Below are 22621 nucleotides of genomic sequence, written 5' to 3'. Positions count from 1 at the left end.
CTCTTGACCTGAGCCCGCGATTTGGTCACGTGATACTGGTTAGCGGATACCTTGTTTTGACAGCTGTCAATTAATTCATGATAACATGGATGTCCAATATAAAAGATGTACCTATGATAATGTGCTTATTTTTCAAGGTACTGGGCTTTGCAGACGGACGGGCGGACGTACGGACGTACGGATAGTCACGTTTTCTAAGGTATGGGGCTCCGCTCGCGCGGCTTAGCTCAGCTACAAAGAAATGTACGCAAGTTCTTGTAAAAAAAATGGTAAATATAATTGGGGTCCCGTATTTCCATGAGTTTGCATCGGATTCTTACGAAACTTCGCATATTTTCTAAATTTGGCTTGATGAATTGATCTATGGAGGCGGGTTTTTAGATGAAAAATACGAAGAATTGTTGATGTTGTTTGACATCGATACTAACGATGGTTGAAGTCGTTTAGTGTAACGCGCGCCAAAGATGTTAAAACGAAATCCTATAGGAAATCGAGCAATTTCAGTTTTTAATGGACAAAAGCCTTGCGCCAAAATAGCTTTGAGTACATAACAGTCCATTTTGCATTTTCTAAAAGCTAAAGATATAAATAGTTGCCTGAAATAACACCGACAACAATTTTCCATGGGAATTCGAGAAAATAAATTTCAAAGTTCAGAGAAATTGTGCAAACACAGGTAAAATCCCATCATCAGTTTCATTTCACCAGTCATTTCAAGTGTTTCATATGAACCCCAAATTTTGTTTTCAACATTTGGTATTGTTAGAAATGATTTCTTTTGAGAAGATATTTAGACAGTCGCAAAGAAGTTTGCAATACAATGTAAATATAAATAGCCTAGGTGCGGAGTTTTTGTCCGCTGGTTACTCGAACTTGTGATGGATTCCGTCTTAAAATATGTCTCTTGCTGCAGGTAAATAGTTAATGTTTCCACGTTTCTTGAATTCCTAAAGAGCCGTATCGACAGCTGTTCTTGTGTTGTTGTTTTCTGTCTGTCGCCGACTGAAGAGCCACGACAGAAAGAAAGTCGTGGTGGTCAGACCTTTACACACCAGGAAAACTCCCAGCACCACTTTGGCGAGTCCGTCGTGATCGTACTCAAGACAAAAACCCCTTTCACCGCACCTTGGAGGACAATCAAGCAACAAAAAATGGTGTTAATTAAACAAGCATGTGATGTCATTCGTGATTTTCAACTTCTGTAATTTATCACTAAAAAGCGTCAACGTCCTTGTATGTAAAGAAGTATTTTGAGATGTGTTGTAATAGCAGTTTAAGCAATAACGGCAACAATCTCGTCCCCAGAACCCTTGCGTTTTTGGTCATCCGAGACCGAACGCTCAACGACCCTGGACGTAATCAAAACCAGGAACCAGAAAATCCTGGTCCCGGTTTGATTGTGCGTTCAAGTTCAATAACGGTTTCTGAACATGCGTAAAGCCAGCTGTGACCAGACGAGTGCTGGCCAACCTTGCGATTTCTCCCAGAGGTCAACTAAAAAGATCGCTGTCTTTGAGAACAAGCCCGGGGGGGGGGGGGTTGACTCCCCTATAATCATCGTACCTTTTAGGGGTTAAAATAGCGGTTTGGTACCTTTTAGTGACGGAGCTTCCTAATAAAAGATTGTTACTACTACTTTAGAGTGTTGAGCCTCAAATGGTCCACAGCGGAAGGTTCAGCGGTACCTTTGAGGGCATTGAGCGGAAAAAAACATTTAATGTCGGTTAATGTGTCGTTTAGAATTGATATTGAAAAAAATCTCAAGCCACGCCCACTAAACAGGATCTTGGTACCTCTTAGTGGCTCTTTTCAAAATTTCCGAAGAGCGTCCCCGTCCTTTTTATATTGGTTTCCACCCCCCGGGGGAACGAGATTGCGACAGCAGAAGCAACAATGAGGTCAGGACATTTGTTTAAGGAGTACTTTGTGTCCCACAGGATGCAGGTTTGGTCTATGAGTGCTCCGAAGATGATGGGACCGGGAACAGTGCCAAGGATCTTGGTGAGATCACTTTGGAGACCCAACGCGTACGCCTGTTGTCCAGCTGGAAGGCCCCTTAAAACAAAAAAAGAGTGAAAACCTTGTCAGTAACGTTAGCTGTTAAGCCAGTAACGACAAATTTAAACAACTGCTTGCTCAGCTAAACTTGACAAAGAAGAGAAAGCTGGAAAAAAGAAGCCCGTAAAAAAATTCAAAACTTTTAAAAGGTTTGAACTTAAACATTTGCGTCACTAGCGAGATACTCGGCCATCATTCTCGTCCCCAGAGGCCACGCTCCTTTTTGTCAGCACCAGAGGTCAGAGGTCCGGTCAGGGATCGCGACCTCTGACCGGACCCGATTATCTGAGCATGCGCAGAGCTTTCGTTTCGTACTCTCAGCCAATCAGATTTGTCAGATTTGTCAGATTTGACGGAAAGTCCGTGAATCGCGGACTTCCGGTGTTGAACCGGCCCAGAGGTCGTGATTCTTGGTGCTGACCAAAAGGAGCGCGGCCTCTGGAGACGAGAATGCTCTTTCCGTATTATCGACCCTTGACTGCGCACGATTCGAAACCTTTGTGAGACTGCACTGGTTATAGTGTAGCATCACTGGGAGTGCCACACAATCCAGAACAAAAATCTCAAAGCTGTATGTACCGGTAAAAGATGTCGGCTCTTATTTCTCTTCACCTGTCAAAATGTTGTTCCGTCTAAAAATTGATAAATTCGCCCAAAACGTTCGTCACTCTCCATCGGGTTAGACTTACATTTGTCGACTTAAAATAAATGTTTTATCGACTTTTTAACACCTGACGTACGCAAGACCAAGTGTCCCATGAAACTTTTAGAGGACGCTGGAAATGAAAAGGGCTGGGAACAAATCAACTAGCATGCAGAACGGACGCTCGAGGATGTTTGATGCGGAGACCAGCTATATGAATAACAAGAACAAACAAACAGACAAAAAGTTAGGAAACAGTACCTTAATGTCACTACTAAAGCCGGTGTATCGTTCAAGAACGTCATCAGGGCAACGGCGGAAAGTACAATTAAAAACAGCACTAGGTTGAGCTCGCAATCCACTTGGCACACGTCCCTCTCCACTTTTCCAATGGGATCGTCTTTGGACATGATACAGGTACAGCTTTGGTAGTAGGAAGAAGACTGAAAGTGAAGATTAAAGCGGGTTTTATCGATTAATTACAACTTAGTATATCTGTTTTTCGTAGTCGTGTATAAAGTGACTGCGCCGAGCGTACGAGTGGTAATCAAAACCGAGCTGTCCTACCGAAACAGCACGATAATAGTCTTTTTCTTCGCAGCTAACAGTAAAAATAACGACAATGTTAGAGTTGATTTGGCCCCATCTAATGCTTAAGAGAGCACATGCCATGGAAATACTATACATAGACTTTAAGAGGATGCCTTACGAATGTAATGTAAATGTGGTTTCTCCCGAAACCTTAATTAGAATGAGCAGCCTTTATTAAGTAGTGTAAACGCTAGCAGATACCGCTTTTCTAAGATGACAAATGGTCATACCTCATTCTGATTTTCGTTTTGACCACAACCCGCGTGACAGGGGGAGAAGTAGGTCAGCGGCCCTCCGCAAACGGGATCATAACTCACCCCGCTGCAATTGCAGGCTTGGTTGCATTTTGAATCGAGCTGGAGAGCAGATGAGCTGTACGTGAAAAAGAAAAAGGACTCGTTACTGATGCTAGATTAATAATTCGCAATCGGTTGTATGCATACCTCTGCAGTTTCACAAATAGCCTGAGACGAAGACGCCTTAACCAAAGCAATTACAATGGCTAAACACAAAAGCGTAACAATGAATCAATGAGAACACGAAGAAGATACGCGTAACCGCCACGAAGCGTTAGAGTTGCGTGCGACCAAATCTCGATCAGCTTTGGTTCCAACCTCAATCTCAAGCTCTCTCCTTTGGGAGGCGAAGAAGGGAGAGTCTGGGATCGAGGTTGTGTCGATTCTGCGTCCGATTGGTTCAGTAGCTGGGGCCAACCAGCCAACAGAGCCCAGAGCCCAGTAATTCGACACCAAAGCAATTGCGGGTTATTGTTCAAGCTTAACTGAAAACTGCTCTAAAAGGTGCAACCTATCCCTTTGTTTTGACTAGATGGCATCAGCCACTTCCAAAGCTCTTAGCTGCACAAGATACACTAACCTATTCAAGTAACGCGTATTTACTCCTGCAATCTGTAATGTGTCGCATTTGATGTAGAGTAGACAAGTACACCCGAGACCGATACATGCTGCAATGAAACATATCTTGGCAGCTCCCGCCAGGTTTAAGTTCAATCTTTTGTTGATGTAAGCTCCTAAAAGACAAATGATTACTTTTAATTGTCTCCCATCGGATCGTTTTCGGATAAAGTTTCTCTCCGCGAGGCCGTAAATCCTCTCCATTTGCCTCAAGAAAACTGTTACCTTGAACGTTTATGATGCAGGAAATTAAATGTTGTTTTCGGATTGAAAAATTGTCATTTATTTTGGGTACCAAAAAAAGATCAGCTATTTTCAGAGAGGCAGTAAGGCCTAAGGTTTTCGAGAAATGGACAGAAAAACCCTAATAAATCCGAGGAGACTCAAGATCCACCTAGAATGACCGAACAGATCAAACGTTTCTAGCGCAGCCTAAAATTAACGTACAGAGCTTTAAAAGCACTCTAGATAGACTGAAACAGCGTTTGAAAGCATTTGAGGGAAAACCGTCATTGAGTGTCCATGATGAAAAAAAAAAGATATTAACAAAGGAGCAATTATCTTAATGTAGCAACAACCCTTACTTCAGCTGTCATGATAGCCTGCGTAGCAATTGTTCCCGTTCAAAGAGCTTTTCTGCATTCTGACCGCGCGTAAATAATAATAATTGGAGCGAGAACAAAAAGTCGACGAAGCAGGGGGTGGTGGTGCTTCATAGAATTTTTGCTCTCGCTCCAATTTACGCGCGGTCAGAATGCGGAAAGGTTCTTCTTACGGGAACGCTTGCTAGCAGGCTCCTGTCATGACAAAAATTATGACGCTTCGTAAAGATGATCCATATTTTGAGTTAGGGAATAAATGGGTTTTAACCCTTTCGTTTCCTAATTAACTCAAAATATAAAAAAACCCAATCATGGTGTGTAGTCGTTCAGCGCTCTTAAGAAGCTAAGGGGAAAAGGTGTTCACAAAAGACCACACCAGACATTTTCCTCCTTATATATTATTGTTAGCGCCTGTACCATCATTAATGTCATTTGGAAATCGACGTAATAATTCCAGAAGCCCATTACCCGGAGCCTTCATCTCCTTTACTAACGCTGTGAGTCAACCCTTTCCCGTATCTTTCTATTTTTAGAAACAGTTCTTATGGAAGTTTTTACACGACACTTTTTCGATACCCAATGAACCCGATCTAAGGCCATTCTTTGTTACAACAAAATCAGAGATCACCCTTTTGCCCTCTATTTTGCATTTTCTATCTGCAGAAACAAGATATTATCGTGGGAAACCGAGAGACCCTTGCGCTAATTACAGTTCTAAAAATAGAACGATACGGGAAAGGGTTGACTCTACGTAATTTTACGTATGGAGGTTCCGAGTGATGGACTCCTGCGTAATTCCCAGCTGTAAATACGTACCAAGCATGTTTCCAAATAACGCCACAGGGATGGCCACTACGCCGTACAATAGTGCAGAGCGGCCCGCCGGTACGTAGAATTGGGCCTCCAGTAGTTTTGGCCCAAAGGTAGTGACAGAAGAGACAACGAACTCCTCTAAGCATGCACCTATGGTGATGAAGACGAATGGAAAACAAGTGAAGACCATCTTAGTGGCTTTGGGAAGGTCTTTTAGTCCTGAATAGGCAATGGCAACGTTATTCTTTGTAGGCTGAGGAGAAAACATTATAGAGCATTTAAAATTAACTATAATGGTGCGAACGAAGATAAACAAGTCACTAATTAACAATTAGATTATGAGGTCGAGATTTCTATGAGGTGATAGTTGGTGAGGCCGAAGGCCGAATCAACTCTGACCTCATAGAAATCGAGAGCGAATAATCTAATTTTTTTTAGTAGAATTCTAACTTAAATTAACGCAAATAATGGTTTCCAAATATTTTTCGACGCATTATTGAACTTTACGCTTTAACAGAATCGCACGTATTGAATTTTCCTTGGTAAATTTGCAATTGCTTACGCGCGCGCACCGGTTTTTTCAATAATTTCAAGTTTTTAAAGTCAGGAACCCGTTTATGTCCTTCTTTTTGTCTTCTCAGGAATATAATTATCCATTTACATCTAAACTTTCTTCCAAAACTTCGGAAAAACGATAAAAACGTCGCATTTCGTGGAGGACCGAAAGCTACTGCATTCTAATTAACAATTATTCCATGAAACCGCGTTGGATATGAAGTGATAAATAACCAACGAGCGCGTAGCGCGAGTTGGTTATGATCACTTCATATCCAACAAGGTCGAATGGAATAATTGTTTTAGTATATTCTTAATCGGGTTTTTGCCGCCGATTTTTATTTCAACAATTTTACAGAGCGGAAAATTTTTAAACTTGGCGCACTGTTTTCCATATAAGGTAAAACTCCGACTAATGGCTCATAGTCGGAGTTTTTGAGCCAATCAGAGAGCTAGAAATGCAATAGTCGGAGCTGAGAATATACTAATGGCTGATAGTATACGAGCAGCTCAGCCAATCAGATTGCAGCATTTACTGTAGGGACCATTAAGAAGGAAGCCATTGAAGCTCGCATAACTGACATGCCAATGGCGAAGGTACCCAATCACAGAAAGTCGACATTGGATGCTTGCATTTGATCGCCATCGATTACGTTACAAATAGGCGTGCGGAGAACCAATCACGATCGAGAAGTTTGTTACAGTTATGATTACAATTAGAAAATAGCCCCAATAAAATACGAGCGCTTATTGGTTAAATATCGTATTTCTGTTTAACAGTTAGACTACGAGCCGGAGTTTTCTCTGAGCGAATAGTCAATGAGGCGCAGCCGAGTTGGCTATCCGCCGGCTATCGTACCACAATGCTAGGCTTGTTAGAAATTAAATTTATTGTTCTGGAGTAGGGTTTGACTCATTACTCTCTGACAAAGTGGTTCGAGTTACTGAGATTAAAATTGTGAAGAAAATGACTTGAATGATCACATCTAGTCAGCGCGCGCGGTTTTCAGTTGAGCTCGGTCGGAAGTTCAAGTTGTTGAGGGTGACATTACAGTGAGGTTATTGAGCGAATCCAGTGGAAATCAATTTTGGTGTTGTTCGAGATGTTACACCAAGTTCCTGTTATAACTTACATCGTCACTGGTGCTCTCTTTGAGTTTAGCTTCTTCTGCTACTCTTCGCTTCTTGGTCAGCGGAAACTCTTTGGGAAAGGCAAAGAGCCAGAGACTCCAGAACGCACATAAACCTCCAAATATGACAAAGCCTAGCCACCAGTTCCCCACCCATCGCCTATCGTCAGGAGTCAGCGAGGTCTGAACTCCAAATTCGACGAACTTTGAAAGGAAGATTGGACTTAAAACAAATCCCGCAGCGGCACCTGAAAGAAATGATTGACAGGTCCATTCATCGTTACATCAAGAATTGTGACTTTCTCGTCTTTCACGGATCTACGGCAAGCGAAAAGAGAAATCTTTACTTGTTAATTTACAAACGTGTGCAAGAGATAAAATACAACCCCGGTGGCCAGTCTGGCCGGTGCTAATCTCTAGTCCCCCCTGGATGGGATACTAGTCCATCACAGGGTTACCCTCAGCATTAACCTCCCGGCATCCATATATGCACCTGGCTGGAGAGAAGCACCGTGAGAGTAAAGTTTCTTGCCCAAGAACACAACACAATGCCCCAGGCCAGGGCCCGAACCCGGGCCGCTCAATCCGGAGTCGAGCGCACTAACCATGAGGTCACCACGCCTCACACAAGGGCTGTCTATGATTATTCTTCAAATTTCAGCCTATGAAATTATTTCTTGATGATAACCTTCCGTCGAAAAAAATGTTTCTTTTTGACAAAATATTCGAATAACTTGCCAAAAACACCGTTTATTTTTAGACAATATGAGGACTAAAGACCCCAGTGATTTCTCGAGAAGATATGATACTTATTACCAAAAGTCCAAAAGTGAATAAAACAGTTATCCCTTTATACCCACTATTCCAAAAGCAACAAAAATCCCAAAGTACATAGGTGCCGCTTTTGCCTTGACGTTTTCATCGATGTAGGAAATTCCTAGAGTGTACTTTGGAGTGCTGCCTATGCCTGCAACAACCATTCCCAGAATGAACATCGCGTAGTAAAGATCGTTGCCACCAGTGTAGGTGTCCTCTTCACAGTCTGTTTTCCCGCCAAACGTCGTCAGATTTCCCGCGCATAGTTCGCCACGGCTGACGGTTGCGTTGGTATCAATGGAAACTCCTAGAAATTACATAGGAAAGACCATTGGTGACGAATTTCTAATCAGAACGTCAGTCCGCAAAATAAATTTACGTTTCAGCTGTCCTATGAGACTAATTTTAATATTTTGTGCGAGGCTTGGTTTTTGCAAATGCTTGATGCATTTGTAGTGGAAGATACCTAATGCAGCCCCTACGAAGTGCCAATCGATCCATAACAATCACGAGTTGCCCGACATAAGCCTTTGATCACTTGTTACTGTACTTACCAGCTTCGTACGGCGAAGAGATGAAGTGTGGTAAGATGAAGATAAAGACACCGACAGCCATGATGAGCAAACCCAAGCTGCAGAACACCGGCTTTTTACGAGGGCCTCCGAAGAAGCTGACGAACGGAGTGAAGACCACAGCAGCAATGTCATAACTACTCTGTATCATTCCCATCATGAAACTGTTGAAACAAAGAGCTCGGTGTTAACCAAGACCAGTGGATGGCGTTGAGTGACAACTGATAACCGACTAAATTTTTAAGCAACAACTGACAAAGTGAGCTTGAAATTTTTATAAATCGTCCTTTTGTTGATATGAGAAATTCAAACAAGCACGCAGGCAGGCAGACAGACAGACAGTCATCAGACAAACAAACACTGAGTCAGACAGTCAGACAGATAGACAGACAGATAGACAGAGAGACAGACAGATAGACAGACAGTCATCAGACAAGCAAACACTGAGTGAGACAGTCAGGCAGATAGACAGATAGACAGATAGATAGACAGAGAGACAGACAGATAGACAGATAGACAGACAGTCGTCAGACAAGCAAACACTGAGTCAGACAGTCAGGCAGATAGACAGATAGACAGATAGATAGACAGACAGACAGATAGACAGATAGATAGACAGACAGATAGACAGAAAGACAGACAGTCATCAGACAAACAAACACTGAGTCAGACAGTCAGGCAGACAGACAGATAGATAGACAGACAGACAGACAGACAAGTTTGGTTTCCTCGAGAACTATGCTAGGACTATGTAACAGAATTAACAGATATTCCAGAAAATACCGAGAAGGGGAGAGGGAACTTTCTGTAACCAAAAGAAAAACCTTTTTTGTAACCGACTTAAATCGGGGAACTTTGTTAACATGGGAACTTACGTAACTTTTTTGCATTTTTTTTCGTAACTTTAGGAGGATTTTTTTACGATAGATGGTGCATTTTTATGACTGCCCTAGTAGTCGTTCTTTTTCCAAAACTTTTACTTTTAAATATTCCGTCTTCTTTACCCGAACCGAAATGACCTCAAATTGTAGAGAAAAAAACGGAAAACCTAAAAAGAAGTCACTGTAGGCAAGAGAGGAGAAGTGTTACATTGTACTTCCAAAGGCTTGGAATTCACGGACCTTACCTTGAAGAGGCAAACCGTTTTTGTATCGTGCTCACGGTTCCAGGGTACAAGCCACTGGTGATGAGACTCTGCGTGAAGAAATACTGACCCAAGAAGAACAAGAACCATTTTGGAGTGTTGAGGAACTGCAGCCATGTTGGACGAAACCTCAACCAGCCGTATGACAACCTTTTCTCCTCCAGTGGGGCTGTAACGGACATAGTGGTTTGCTAATGAGACAAGTTTTAATTGTCGTTAAATTTGAACTGGTATACATAGTTATACATGCATATTGCTGTCAAACTATATATTCTGTCAAATTGTGACGAACGAGAAAGGTTTTTTTTAGGAGGTTTCGAAGCAACACGCTGCTCTATACGCCTCATATTGTGCAAGCCAAATTAAACGACTGCCAGTGGCTGACAACATCAAGAGTACAACTGTGCTGCTCGGCTAGGTCAAGTTCACTGAATTATAAAAGGGCAAGATTCGAATAGAAGGCTGTTTAATTAAACTGCTTCTAATCAAACTAGACGCATTGCCCAATATTTCTTGCTCCTCTGAAGTAGAAAGCTCACAAAATCTTCTGTTTGCAGCCATTTTTCCCAAGGAGTTTTCGCCTACTGCCGAAAGCTAAGCGACACTTCCTTCTCTCATTTTCCATATAATGCCTGATAACTAAGATCAGTGACGGAACCAATTAGAAAACTAAAAATGCATTATACGAGAGGTTAGATTATCATGATTTAGTAGAAATATAACGAATGATGCATGTTTTCTTATCGGCTACGCTACTCGCTATCCGATCTATTCCGTTTGAGTCTAAATCTATTAGCGTTCTATTACGAATGCTGTTTCCTGATTGGCTACGCTGTTCACTTCCTATTCCGTTGTAGATAGTAGGTAGCCCAGCAGTGCGCGCTTGTTAACAAAATGGCGGCCGCTTCTTTGCGTCCTCCTGTATGTGAAGAGGATTAAGATTCAATTTTGAACAACTAGTAGATTTATACTGAAACAATTCGATTGTTTGTTCTCGATTTCTTTGCGTGGTGTTTGACTCAGCTGGCTGCGCCCTCTTCTGAACTATCACGCAAGCGAAATCCCGAGCGAATATAGAATAAAGAAACAAAAACAAAACTAATGACGTTATCTGTACGTCTGTCGTTCAACTGATCATAAACAAGAACCACTTAAAATGCGAGAGCAATTTGAGTTATTGTGAATTGTACGCAATCGCATATGGCGTGACTTCATTACGCTAACACTAGCTACTCCGCAAATACTGTTTGCGTAGTAGTGTTAGCGTAATGAGGTCAAGCTATATGATGTCACACCTAAACCGCCGCGTTTAATTTAAGGGCTGCGTCGATTTCACCGGTAACTCCTTGGTGTGGCAGTCGATGACATTTACCATAACTGATCAGAAATGTTAAGGTCGGCACACGCTCGTGCGGGGACAAGTTGATTTTGTCCCCGCAACATGCTGCGTGAAATTCAACTGGTTTGAATTCGCGCGTTATTAAGCAGGGACAAAATGAAATAAGTTTTCATCGCACTGCTCTTTCAAACTGTTCCCACTACAACATACAAATGAACAAATATCCTCTTCATATGCACCAGCTTGCATACTGTTCATGCAACATGCATCTTATGATGCGTACACACAAAAGGGCTTGTCCCTGCTTCACGTTTCCACAACATGTCCCTTAGTGTGAGCCGACCTTAAAGGCCACTTGTCAGTTTGTAGCCGCCATTCACTGACCTCCACATCTACTCAAAATAATTTTAGAGCGAACTGGTAGGTGAGCTCCTGATTAACCGGAGAACTGAAAAATCAGCTGGCTCGTCGTCGACTATTAAAACGGCATTTAAAGGAAGCAACGAACAAGCCTGTTATTTTTGTCTTCGTAAATGCCGATGCCGTCTAACTTGCTGTTGTTTTTTTTCCGCGTCACAGCTCCTGCATTACTCACCTCAACAACTAATGGCAAATAGGGTCGAAATAAACTGCGATCCTGTACTACAAATCGTCAATCCGCCGACAGCTTATGAATCACTTGAACTCTGAAGAAATACGCCTAGATTAGTGAGAACTTTCTTCCAAAGTGACACTGACTCCGGGAGCATATAAAATTTATCATGTTGACAGCCCCTCAATACGCATCACAAAAGAGGCATTGAATCGGAACAAATGTTAAATAACAGCTTTGAGCCCCTGTATAAATTTCAAGGGGTTATTAATAGTAATCATGTTTAATGAGGGAACCCAACTCGCCACAGCGGTTTTCAGTGGGGCCCTAAAAAGTAAAAGAAAGAAAGCAAGAAAAATAAATAAATAAAAATAATAGATAGATTAAAGATAAATAGGAAAAAATCATGCTATTAAAAGATCTCTGTCACGCACGGTATCTTGAGTTATTTTTGGCCACATACAAAATTACCTTTCAATTGAAGAAAACCTTAAAATGCCAGTTTACTGAGATAGAAAAACACCAAAGAGATAGTAATAAACCATAAGGGAACAAGGGTGGTTAAGGATGGAGAAGATTAACACGGATTACAAACGACGAACTTGAGAAATTTAGGCTAAAATTTTTAAGATGCGCAAACCGTGACGTAGCTCCTGTAGGGAAACCTACCATTAGTGTTATTGATAGAGATAATCCATCGGCGTTTCTAAAAGTTCTACAGAGGGCAATTGGTGACAATGGATTTCATCTATCTCTCCTACATGTGCAACACTAATGAATGCGCTTGCAGCTTCTTCAGATCTAGAATACATGGGGTCTTTTTGTCTAGGGAAGAATACCCCCTCCTCCCCCCCCCCCCCCCACCCCGCCCCCTGGCAGTTGAGTGCACCCTACACTTTAGGGGTAATTAATGAAACTGATTCTTCTAAACATATCTGTGAGTCCTGTGAATGTCAAAAGAAGACACAATGTTTCGACGAAGAGTTTAGACAGCCCTTTGCATTGCGCAGCACAAAATAACCATAGAATTGCAGTGGCAATACAGCGAAAGAGTGCGTGACTGCGTGAGGTTTTAAATCAACTAAAGAAGGCTTTTCCTAAACAATGCGAATAGGTTCTTTCATCTTAAGTTGAATATTAGTACTGGCATGATCTAAAATGCGGAAGCAATCAGGAGAACACAATTAAAGTGTGACAGTTTTCGAAACCTCTTATGTACTTAACTACACGAGAGGCTCTATCGGTAGTCTAGTCGAATGCTAGGTATGCAACCAGCTTTAAGTTATCTCTTATGACTGGTACGTAAGGCCTCAAATGCATAAGTACCAGAAAGTTACACAAGAATGTTTCCTGAGATAACATATCTCTTTAGTTTCACATGGGCTATTACGACGGATATAATGAGAAAACAATAACCAAATGATACATTTTTAAAGCACTAAGTTGTAAGAAAAAACAAGGTTTATTCGAGGAGCTCAATCCCAAAAGTCCTCATCCGTTGGGCCAGATTATGTCAATGTAGCTCTTAGTTTGGTGTGTGTTTTTCGAAACCATTAAACAGGATTAAATGTTTGCAGCAAAAAATTTGCTGTGACTTGCAACACAGGGAGCAGTAAAATCTTATTTGACGTCTTCTTTGATGGTATTGCAAAATTAAATTCACCGTCTGAAATGTAGCGTAATTCAAACCTTCGACGAAGTTCTGACACATTTGGTACTGATAATATAGCGTAATATTTGTCTAAATCCTATAATTTGTAAATCGACGTTTCATTTCATCGATAGCGACCCTCGAGCGCGTCATTGTCCATCAAGAGTCTTCAGCCTCGGTCGTCAGCGGTTCAATTCATGACCGTTCCCTTGCCAGCGTTGCAGTATGGGATTGTTATTGACTTCGATCCCATGAACCCCAACGTGCTTCGATTGCTCGCTTTGCAGCTGCGTTGACTACATTTCACGCCATTTTGTTCGATTTTCCTTACGAAAAACTAGTTAAAGCCAAACATTGGAGGGATTTCTTCCTCGATCGAAAGGTAAATCTATAATTTGAAACACTCAGCGGACAAATTCATTGGCTCAATTTTGTTCAATTTTATGTTGCAAGCGGAAATCAACGACGCTGATTTTCATGGCACGTTCGCGTTCTAAAGCTAACTTGCTTCTGGAGATTTTTGATCGCTAAAAGATAATACTTTAGTTCATACTGATCCACACCGACATTCACTCTAGTTTTACACAGTATTTACTTTGACAGAATTTAGATGTTTAGAAAACCGAGTGAAAGTTTGAGACTGAGAAAATTATATTCGTATTAGGCACTAACTATATGCAGTGCTCTACTTATGATTTCCGATGGCGAACAGATTAAAGTGCAAATTTTTGAGCTTTTCTAGTCAGAAAATATGCACTATTAGGCATTTTTTTAAGTTCAATCACGAGTGGAAAGCAGAAAAGGTTCTTGTTTAATTAGTTCATAACCAACATAACGTTACCTTTGGGTAATTTGCTAATGTTCTTAATTATTGGGAGGTTGTTTTACTTACTTATAGCATTCAAATCAACGTGTAGTCTTCAACGTTATGAATTTTGACTTGAATGGTGTCTTTTCTTCATAACTGAAATTTAATGAGTTATTCTGAGGCAGTCATTTAATGATGTACATGTATGACTTAAATTTTAAAACTCACTGACGACACAGAATTTGGTTTCTTAGTCTTCTTGTGTCTTTTGTTGTCACAGATGTCAGGGAAGACAGACAGAGGAACATACAAAGTTTATGTGGGTAACCTTGGTAACAATGGCTCAAAGAAAGAGTTAGAAAGAGAGTTTGAGAGATTTGGAAGACTCCATGATGTTTGGGTGGCCCGTAATCCCCCCGGCTTTGCCTTTGTGGAGTTTGAAGAATACCGTGATGCAGAAGACGCTTGTAAATCATTAGATGGTGCTCGCATTTGTGGAGAAAGAGTTCGGGTAGAAATGGCTCGGAACCGCAACCGAGGAGGTGGAGGAGGAGGTGGAGGATCTCGTCGCTCTGACTACCGTGACGACCGTCATGGTGGCGGTGGCCGACACTATGATGACAGGGGAGGCTCTGATCGTTATGATGACAGGTCAAGGTCACCTTACAGGTGCGTCCTGGAGTGCTCAGATTTGTATCAAATACACGTTTATTAAATGATTTTGTTTTTGGTGCTGACTTTTCCATTTTTCCTTGTTTGCGTAGACGATATTTAGAACTGTTGGCTTGTGTTTTTGAGGGCTTCAAAAGACTAGAGACTTGGTTGTCAATACCAAAAGGTTGTCAGTCATTCAAGATGCAGTGTGTGAAACAACGTATCAATACCAACTGTAAAAATTCTTTCTCAACATCCGATCAGTTTTCTTTCCAATAGGAAAATTAGTCTACTTGTTCAGAACAAACATTTGTTGAGTTCCAAGTGTTTGAGACAGTTCTCAACAATTAAGACAGTATCAGTGTTTCTGCCAGAGGTTTTGGCATCAAGATGTTCATCCTGAAGGGTACAGCAAAATAATTAATGCTAATATTAATAATATACTCAATATCAATTTGGTTTTTAAAACATGGCTTTGTGATAGACGAGGCATATCAAAAAGCGTTTCACCTGCACATTCATTTGATCATGCAAATAACACGCGCATTTTTGTCAGGAAAGTTTCACATAAGGGCTCAAATTGAAGTAGAGGCAAAAGGCAACATGAAAATTGTAGATTGCTTTGGCTTTTTCGTGCAGAAAACACTAATAGTTAATGACATCTAACTCTCTAGTCTGTTGAGACCCCGAGAAATAGAATTGTTTTCCATAAATTAATAAAGGTCTTTGAAGTGAGGTACATGACCAAGCTATTTTTCTGTGGTCCATTTTGAGTAAGAGAAGTTGCAATGTTAATGGGCCACCATTTGTTAAATGAATGTTTGTGGTCAAATTTGTAGTCTTGTTTATCATATTGACTTGTCTTTGAAGTGCTTTTATTTCATTTTGTAATACCATATTCATTTACTTTTTTGTGCTGATGTTCCTGTAATGTCTGGGTTATTCTGTAGGTACATCTAAGCTTCACCCCCAATGATTAAACAGCTCGGCCAACTTGACCTCTTTCATTTGGTTCTGAGCCCAGCGATGTGCCTTCCCCTTCATCTTCCTTCAAAAAGGCTTCTCCCCAGCAGAACCCTTCTCCCATGCCATCGACCAACCACAAAAAGTGCCTTCGACTTTCCACCTACATCCTTTTCACCTCAACCTCCCTTCGTTTCCCTCACAGTATAATCGTCAATGTCTTCCCTGTGCACATCCTTCCTATCCATGGTTCAAATCTCCAAAAGTGTCTCGTCTTTATCTAATTTTTGCGCGACAATATCATCAACCTCCACATTTCAAGGTATACAGCGACCAACCTCTGCAACTCTTTAATGCACTTCATTTTGGATACAATGGCTTGATTTATACAGTGGTTAAAGCCTCACATCCAAGTACAAAAAGCATGCACCTCTCAAATTTATCAAACGATTTTGCTGTGCAGTACACTGGCAAACTTCCAACCTTCAGAAATATATGATCTGCGTAACAGCCAGAGCCCAGCTTTCACAACATCTTGCACAAGTACGACGAAACACTACAGTGGAAGTTGTTTGGAAAGGATGTTTACTGTGTTCTCTGCCTTCAAATTCCTGCCAGTCTCATCCATTCCAGCTCAAACTATAAAAAGTGTAACTGGAGAAAACTTTGATGAAGACCTTCGGTGTAAACCAGTTGCTTCAACTCTTCTTTCATAATCAACTATGGCAAATAAAATCAACCCAAATATCGACACTGCACAGTCCTAGAAACATTGAATGGTAGACATTTGGTTATTAGTCTTCTGGCAATCAGCATGGGTTCAGTTACTTCATCAACGACCTTCTCTCCCTTGCACAGCCTCATCAAATTTCGACCTCCATAGCAAAATTAAGTGCAGATCTAGTGTCCTCGTTGTCAAAGATTAAGTGCAGCTTTGTCAATTTTTGCTATGGAATTGTTAACAACCATCTACGTCAGGAGGAGAGGCATGTGAAATGTGGAGGGTTTGAAGGGTAATGTTTTGATTTTAAAAAAATCTTGATTTCTCGGGAAGCAAAGAAAGAGTGAATCGAAACAGGCGCAAACTAAGGTTTTGCTTCAAAATTTAGGCACGGATAAGATACATGTAGAAACTACATTTTGTGTTAATTAATTTTACACATTCATTTTGTGCATTGACAAAAAGTTGTTTTAACCGTTACTCTGGGTTAAACATCATGCCCAGTATCTCAGGACTACAGCATGTACAAAAATCTAACTATTTTATCAAACTTAGGTTATAAATAACCGAGTGTGATAAGTTTATAGAAAATAGCTGTCGATAAAAAAAAAGAGAGACACCATCTCCAATATGTGCAAAATTCTAACTGTTTTACTGAACTTAGGTTATAAATAACCAACTGTGATAAGTTTATAGAATATAGCTGTTGATGAAGAACAAGAGATGCCATCTCCATTTCCCTATCTGTTGGTAGATGATATTTATTTTTAATGGTGTGTTTGGTTGGTTTGGTGTTTTGTGTGATTATCGTTTATAATTTACATGTACATTCCTTCTGACCTTTAGCGTTCTCTTAAATTTCAAAGATGGTTAAAATACCTGTAGGTGGGGAAAAGACAAATAGTAAATGAAATTCAATGTTTACAGCTAAGTTTAACTTTTTCATTTGAATTTTGTAAAACAGGTCACCACCACGCAGAGGAAGAGGAAGGTCTCCTGATGTAGACAGGTATGTTCTTTACATTCTTGATTTTCATTAACTAAATACCTTCGTTTATCTCTCTTGATCTATTTTTGCCAAACATGTATTTGTTGATGGCAAGTGATGACAACCGATCCAAACCACATGATGTATGTGTGTTGGGACTGGTGTTGGTATGATAATGGCCTTTCAGCCAGTCAAAGTTTTCCATTTCTGGTGAAACAGGGAATTCAGTTTCCACAGACCCTCAATTTTTGTCTTTTCCCGGCCCCACCCCCTCGCATTTTGGCTCAATCATACTCCCCCAGTTAATATTTTGCTTGTTATTATCTCAACAAACTCAGATCAAAAGAGAGGGTTGGTGGTCAGGCTAAAGCTGTTATTACCCAAAGTATTTACTGGCTTTATACTGTAAGATTAAAAAAAACCTCAGTTCACCATGTGTGTATTTCTTGGCAGGTGGGGAGGAAGAGGAGGAAGGAGCAGGTCTCGCAGCCCAAGACGATTCTAACTTTCTTGAAAGGTAACTTGAAATAAGTTGTCGCATGACTGTGGTAAAATGTCTTGTAGGAAGACACGTTTTGATTATTATCTAGTCTCTGCTCAATTCCTAGAGGCTTTAGTCTATAGGAAGACATATAAATGATAGCCTCCATTTGGCCCAAAAATATGCACTGATATTTGTCTGCAGACATTATCTGTTCTGAGAAGCGAACAGTTTTTCAAGGGCATAGCTTGAGAAAAACTGTGAGCTTCAAGGAACAGAGAATGTCCAAGGACAAAATTAATATGCGAGCATATTTTCGCACCAAATGGAGGATATTGTGCTTGTTATCCTTCAAATATTTTTCACAACACGCACAGTTTTGGGGGATATCACTCGGATATTCCCCAGTTTCAGCTGGGGAATATTCAGTCATGACGTGATCAGACCAATCGCGTGCAAGCACAAATATTTGATGGATTATAAGAATTGATGGTCTGCAAGATTATGAATAGGCATTAGCAACCTGTTATGGCAACTTGACAAAATGCGTGGGGTGGGGGTTGCCCAGGATGGGACTAGCATCCCATTTAGTGCCATATTCTAAGTGGTTATGTGCTACTGAAACTGAGATTATGTATGATTCTGTGTGACTTTCTGGCCCAAGTGGGAGGGTGCTATCTCTGAACTGTGATGTGGATTTGGAATTTTTAACAGTGCAAACAACACTTTATGCAATTAGAAAAATTAAGAAAGCTACGGATTAATGCTGTAGTGATTGGTTTTTCAATGTAAATTTCATATGTCAGAAAATCTAGAATAACATGTGACAGTTTCTCAACTAAATACCCATTCATTGTGTTAATACATAATCCTGCTTGACTGGTAATAATTCTGGTCATATTTGTCTGTTACAGATGGTGTCATTGCATACACCCTGGATCACGTTGAAGATAAACTTCATGTGTCGAATTTGACAGATTTTTTTTGTTTTGTTTTAGTTTTTAGATAGCTTTAACTTCTTTTAGTGAACACGATGAGTTAATTGTAAGAATCTAGAAATTTCATGTACGATCGAGTAGCTTTCCTCCTGGACATATTAGCTTCTTATTTTTAGGCCAAACTGTCACAAAAATAACCAAGTTCATCAAACGTTGTAAATGTTGTTCCAGAAGTGCTCATTAATGAAACTGTTGTTTTAATTGACTTGATTGACCTCTTTCGTAACTGTTGTAGTCAGGATTTATTTATTGCTGTTGGATTGTTAATAAAGTCATTTTAAAATAGCTAGCGAGTCATTGTTCTCTTCCTTTTTAACTCTGTTTGATTGTGTGACAATAAAACTTTCAGCAGTTTGAATTTGGTACATGACACAGTGTGGTCTCCTGCGCAGCCGCAGCCGGGGGGATGTCACGCAACGCTCCCCAATGAAAGTTGCGTGACATCCCAAAAAAAGGCTGCCAAGGAGGCTAGACACGGTCAGGAATACCGTGATTTGCAAATCTCATTTCTTACAGCTTACACCCTGAAAAGATCGGTTATACATGTTGGGCAAAACGCCCCCAAGACGAAACGCGTCCGACAAAACGTCCCCGAGAACCTCTACAAATAAGTCCCCTTAAGCCTGGTTCTCACATGCCGCCGACATACCTGGGACACCGTTACGGCATATGTGAACATTTATCGCCGAATCATAATCTATCCCAGGCATTGATCGCCGGCTTGCCTGCGAAGTTGAGCTGAGTTCAACTTCGCTAGCAAGCCGGCGGTTGTCGGCGATGAAAATATTTTATGTGAACATCATCTGCGGACGCAACGTACTCCAATACACGACTCGATCCATATTTACGGGTAATATGGTTGAAACTTGCGCGGTTCGATTTGCATTTCGCGCAAATTTGAGTACGTCGGCGATCCATCGCAGATGCCCCGGGGACCCACTGGGACAGATCGCCGAACGTTGTCAATTGCAACCGGCGACTACGTCGCAGGTAGGTCGGCGGGATATGAGAACCAGGCTTTATAAAGAGCGGTATTCTTCCGCGCGATCAAATACGGATGTCATCATCATTAACTGACGGTGCCTACTTTTGTTAGTGTGCACATGTTGTGCGCGTCACGCAAGGTATGGTTTAAGCGCCATGCGCGCGCTTGGTTGACATGACGCAATTAACTACGCTACCAAGTACACGACTAAATTGAAAGCAAAATTTTCCTACTGTGACCAAATCAAGTTTAATGAACCTGTACTTAAACCAGGAACACCAGAACAGCAGCATATCGCTAACCACTAACTGTTAACGTCTTCCAGCTGAAAAACTAGCTGTTATCTGTCGAAAATTATACTGAAATCCAACTGTAAACATGTACCTGCAGATGGCGTAGTGCGCGCGCAAAACAAGTGCGAGATACGCAAATGTTTTACTTACTGGGGAGGTGACAGGAAAAAATGTAACAGGCACCGTAAAAAGTTTAGAAAAAGGATCAATAACTTCAAAAAACGCGTGGTTACCCCTATATTTTATGCTATGGAATGGAAGTGGCAAGCCTATTCAGCAGGTGATTAGTTTCTGGTTGTTAGCAAAAGATAGTTAGACTGTATTTTAGCTGAAACTGAGGAAGGCTGTCAGAGACACTAAAAGTGCTGTTGCAACGATTTTGTTATTAAAAACATACCAAAAATGGTTTTATGTTACCATTTACCATGTAGTTTTCAGATCTTTATAAATGTGTTTGCTTTTCTGTATGTAAAGGCGAATTCTAAAGAAAGCATATCCTCTCCTTCTATTTTCAGAAAAATGCTGATGTCAGCATTTTTGCTGAGATTCAAGGCTAATTATCTCGAAAAAATGCGTGGCTACCCTCTTTTTTTCTTTGTGGATTCTGATAGCCCTTGCAAAGATCTACTTTTTCCGCAAGGTCCTAACCTGGCGCAAAAACCTTTGTATTCAGTAGGCACCGTCCTTAAGTCTCTACGCGCCAGTAGGCGCATAAGGCCGACAAATACGGATGTACTTTGTGGTAAAATGCATGAAACAAAACACCGGCACAATTAACACGTCCTCAGTCCCTTGGCAATTCGTTATTTTGACGTTTTACTGAAGTCGATACTGTCTCCAAATCGCCGTGTTGGGTCTTTTTGCACAATATGGCTGAAGTAATGAGCATCTAAGAACGTAATATCAAAGTATCTTTCAGGGTGCACCGGAACAAATAAATAAAAAATCCTGCCATTTCCGGGCCATTTAAGGTGATAAATAAAGCTCAAGTCACTACCAGATTAGTCTCCTTTCTGGGTTTCAGGACGTTCGCGCGAAGATTTTCCAACATTGAATTTTTTCTGAGACTTACCACTGTAAGATGATGACTTAGTTATGTCAGAAATGTAAAAAAAGGGGGGGTCACAGATTTCGTTTTGGAGATAACATGCCCGGAAGAACACCCAACTGGTGAGGATTAAAGAACAAGTTTGCATTTAGCGACCATAGTTTCACGAGCCTTGCAGCCGCAAGATGGCAGGATTCGATGTCCCGTGGACAGAAATCTTGAAATGTTTTTTAACTTCCCACATGTTGTTCATTTTTGGACATGCCCAATGTGGAAATAATTGTAAATAAAATATGTTTTTGGAAAGAAAAGTAGGGGTCACCGAACGTCCAAGACCATTAAATCCAGACAAAGCTAGAGCAATGGCCATATGCCCAATCATTATTCACTTTATTACTTAACGCGCGCTCTCATGAACGACGTGGCATGTGAGTTTGTATGCGCAGTAAGGCCCGGTTCATACGTCGCATTTCTGCGTGTCGAATTCAATTCAATTAAGTGCGGCAGAAATGCGACTGTGGATTCATACGTCGCACTTGTGTCAAATTTAATTCAGAATTAATACTGTCGGATATGTCGGTCAGCGGAAAATGTTTTAAACGTAGAGTATTCAATATGGCGGACGGAGATACTGAGGGACGAAGGACTTAAATTTTGCGAAAAATTGTCCACCAATCGAAAGAGAAGGAGAAGGCTGACAATGCAGCATTTCGTTTTGTAATATTTTCAGGTTGCGTTGGGACGAGAATGGCCAAGTTTCTTCTTTCTCTTTGGCGGGACCAAATTTACGCACGCTCAATACATTAACATAATGTATGAATTAGATTCAACACAGCAGAAATTCGACGTTTGAATCGGTGTCGCATCTCTGCCGTATAATGCGACAAGCCCAGTCAAACGTGCCGCAGCCGATTCAGACGTCGAATTTCTGTCGTATATAATTCGTTGAATTGAATTCGACACGACAGAAATGCGACGTGTCAACCGTGCTTAAAGATACGCAGAAACAATTAACGCGAACATCCTCCATCCGGGGCAGTCTGTCATAAGGTGCCCTTCAAAAAAAAAATAATTGCCATGGTACATAGTGTCTGAGCATAAAAACAAGTAAATGGAGATTAATACTCGGCCTCATTTTCCCATTAAACTTCCTCTGGTTCTTTGCCGTGGCCGCCAGCCTGGAATTAACAGAAAATTCATTACCTGAAACTTCACGCTAAGATTTTATGCCTTTTGGTTTCCACGGTAGAGGTTAATTAGAA

General features: G+C 41.0%; 2 protein-coding genes across 4 annotated transcripts; one reads left to right on the top strand and one right to left on the bottom strand.

The window, feature by feature from the left end:
- Positions 1-485: 485 nt before the first annotated feature.
- Positions 486-12141, bottom strand: LOC110052013 (solute carrier organic anion transporter family member 4A1-like). Its single transcript, XM_089279436.1, has 11 exons — positions 11773-12141; positions 9821-10029; positions 8677-8858; positions 8163-8429; positions 7310-7554; positions 5625-5874; positions 4169-4322; positions 3523-3664; positions 2963-3144; positions 1924-2055; positions 486-1125 (listed from the first exon to the last, which is right to left on the bottom strand). Exons 2-11 carry the CDS (start codon positions 10018-10020, stop codon positions 948-950), a joined length of 1932 nt encoding a protein of 643 aa, XP_089135562.1. The 5' UTR covers positions 10021-10029; positions 11773-12141; the 3' UTR covers positions 486-947.
- Positions 12142-13662: 1521 nt separating this feature from the next.
- LOC110052147 (serine/arginine-rich splicing factor 3-like) lies at positions 13663-19318 on the top strand. Of its 3 annotated transcripts, XR_016204139.1 has the most exons (6): positions 13663-13802; positions 14509-14897; positions 15833-16858; positions 17531-17575; positions 18008-18071; positions 18950-19318. XR_016204139.1 is itself a non-coding variant. In XM_020758277.2 (5 exons), the coding sequence occupies exons 2-4, from the start codon at positions 14509-14511 to the stop codon at positions 18057-18059; spliced, it is 486 nt and encodes a 161-aa protein (XP_020613936.1). In that variant the 5' UTR covers positions 13663-13802; the 3' UTR covers positions 18060-18071; positions 18950-19318. The 3 variants fall into 3 exon arrangements, 1 of the variants encoding a protein (XP_020613936.1); XR_016204138.1 differs by having other exon boundaries at positions 15833-17575; XM_020758277.2 differs by lacking the exon at positions 15833-16858.
- The last annotated feature ends 3303 nt before the right edge of the window (positions 19319-22621 follow it).

This window comes from Orbicella faveolata, unplaced genomic scaffold (assembly GCF_042242905.1).
Source record: "Orbicella faveolata isolate gen_17 unplaced genomic scaffold, um_ofav_v1 contig_47, whole genome shotgun sequence".
NCBI classification, from domain to species: Eukaryota; Metazoa; Cnidaria; class Anthozoa; order Scleractinia; family Merulinidae; genus Orbicella; species Orbicella faveolata.
The sequence above is the reverse complement of the archived record's forward strand: the minus strand, read 5'-3'. Positions and strand labels throughout refer to the sequence as shown.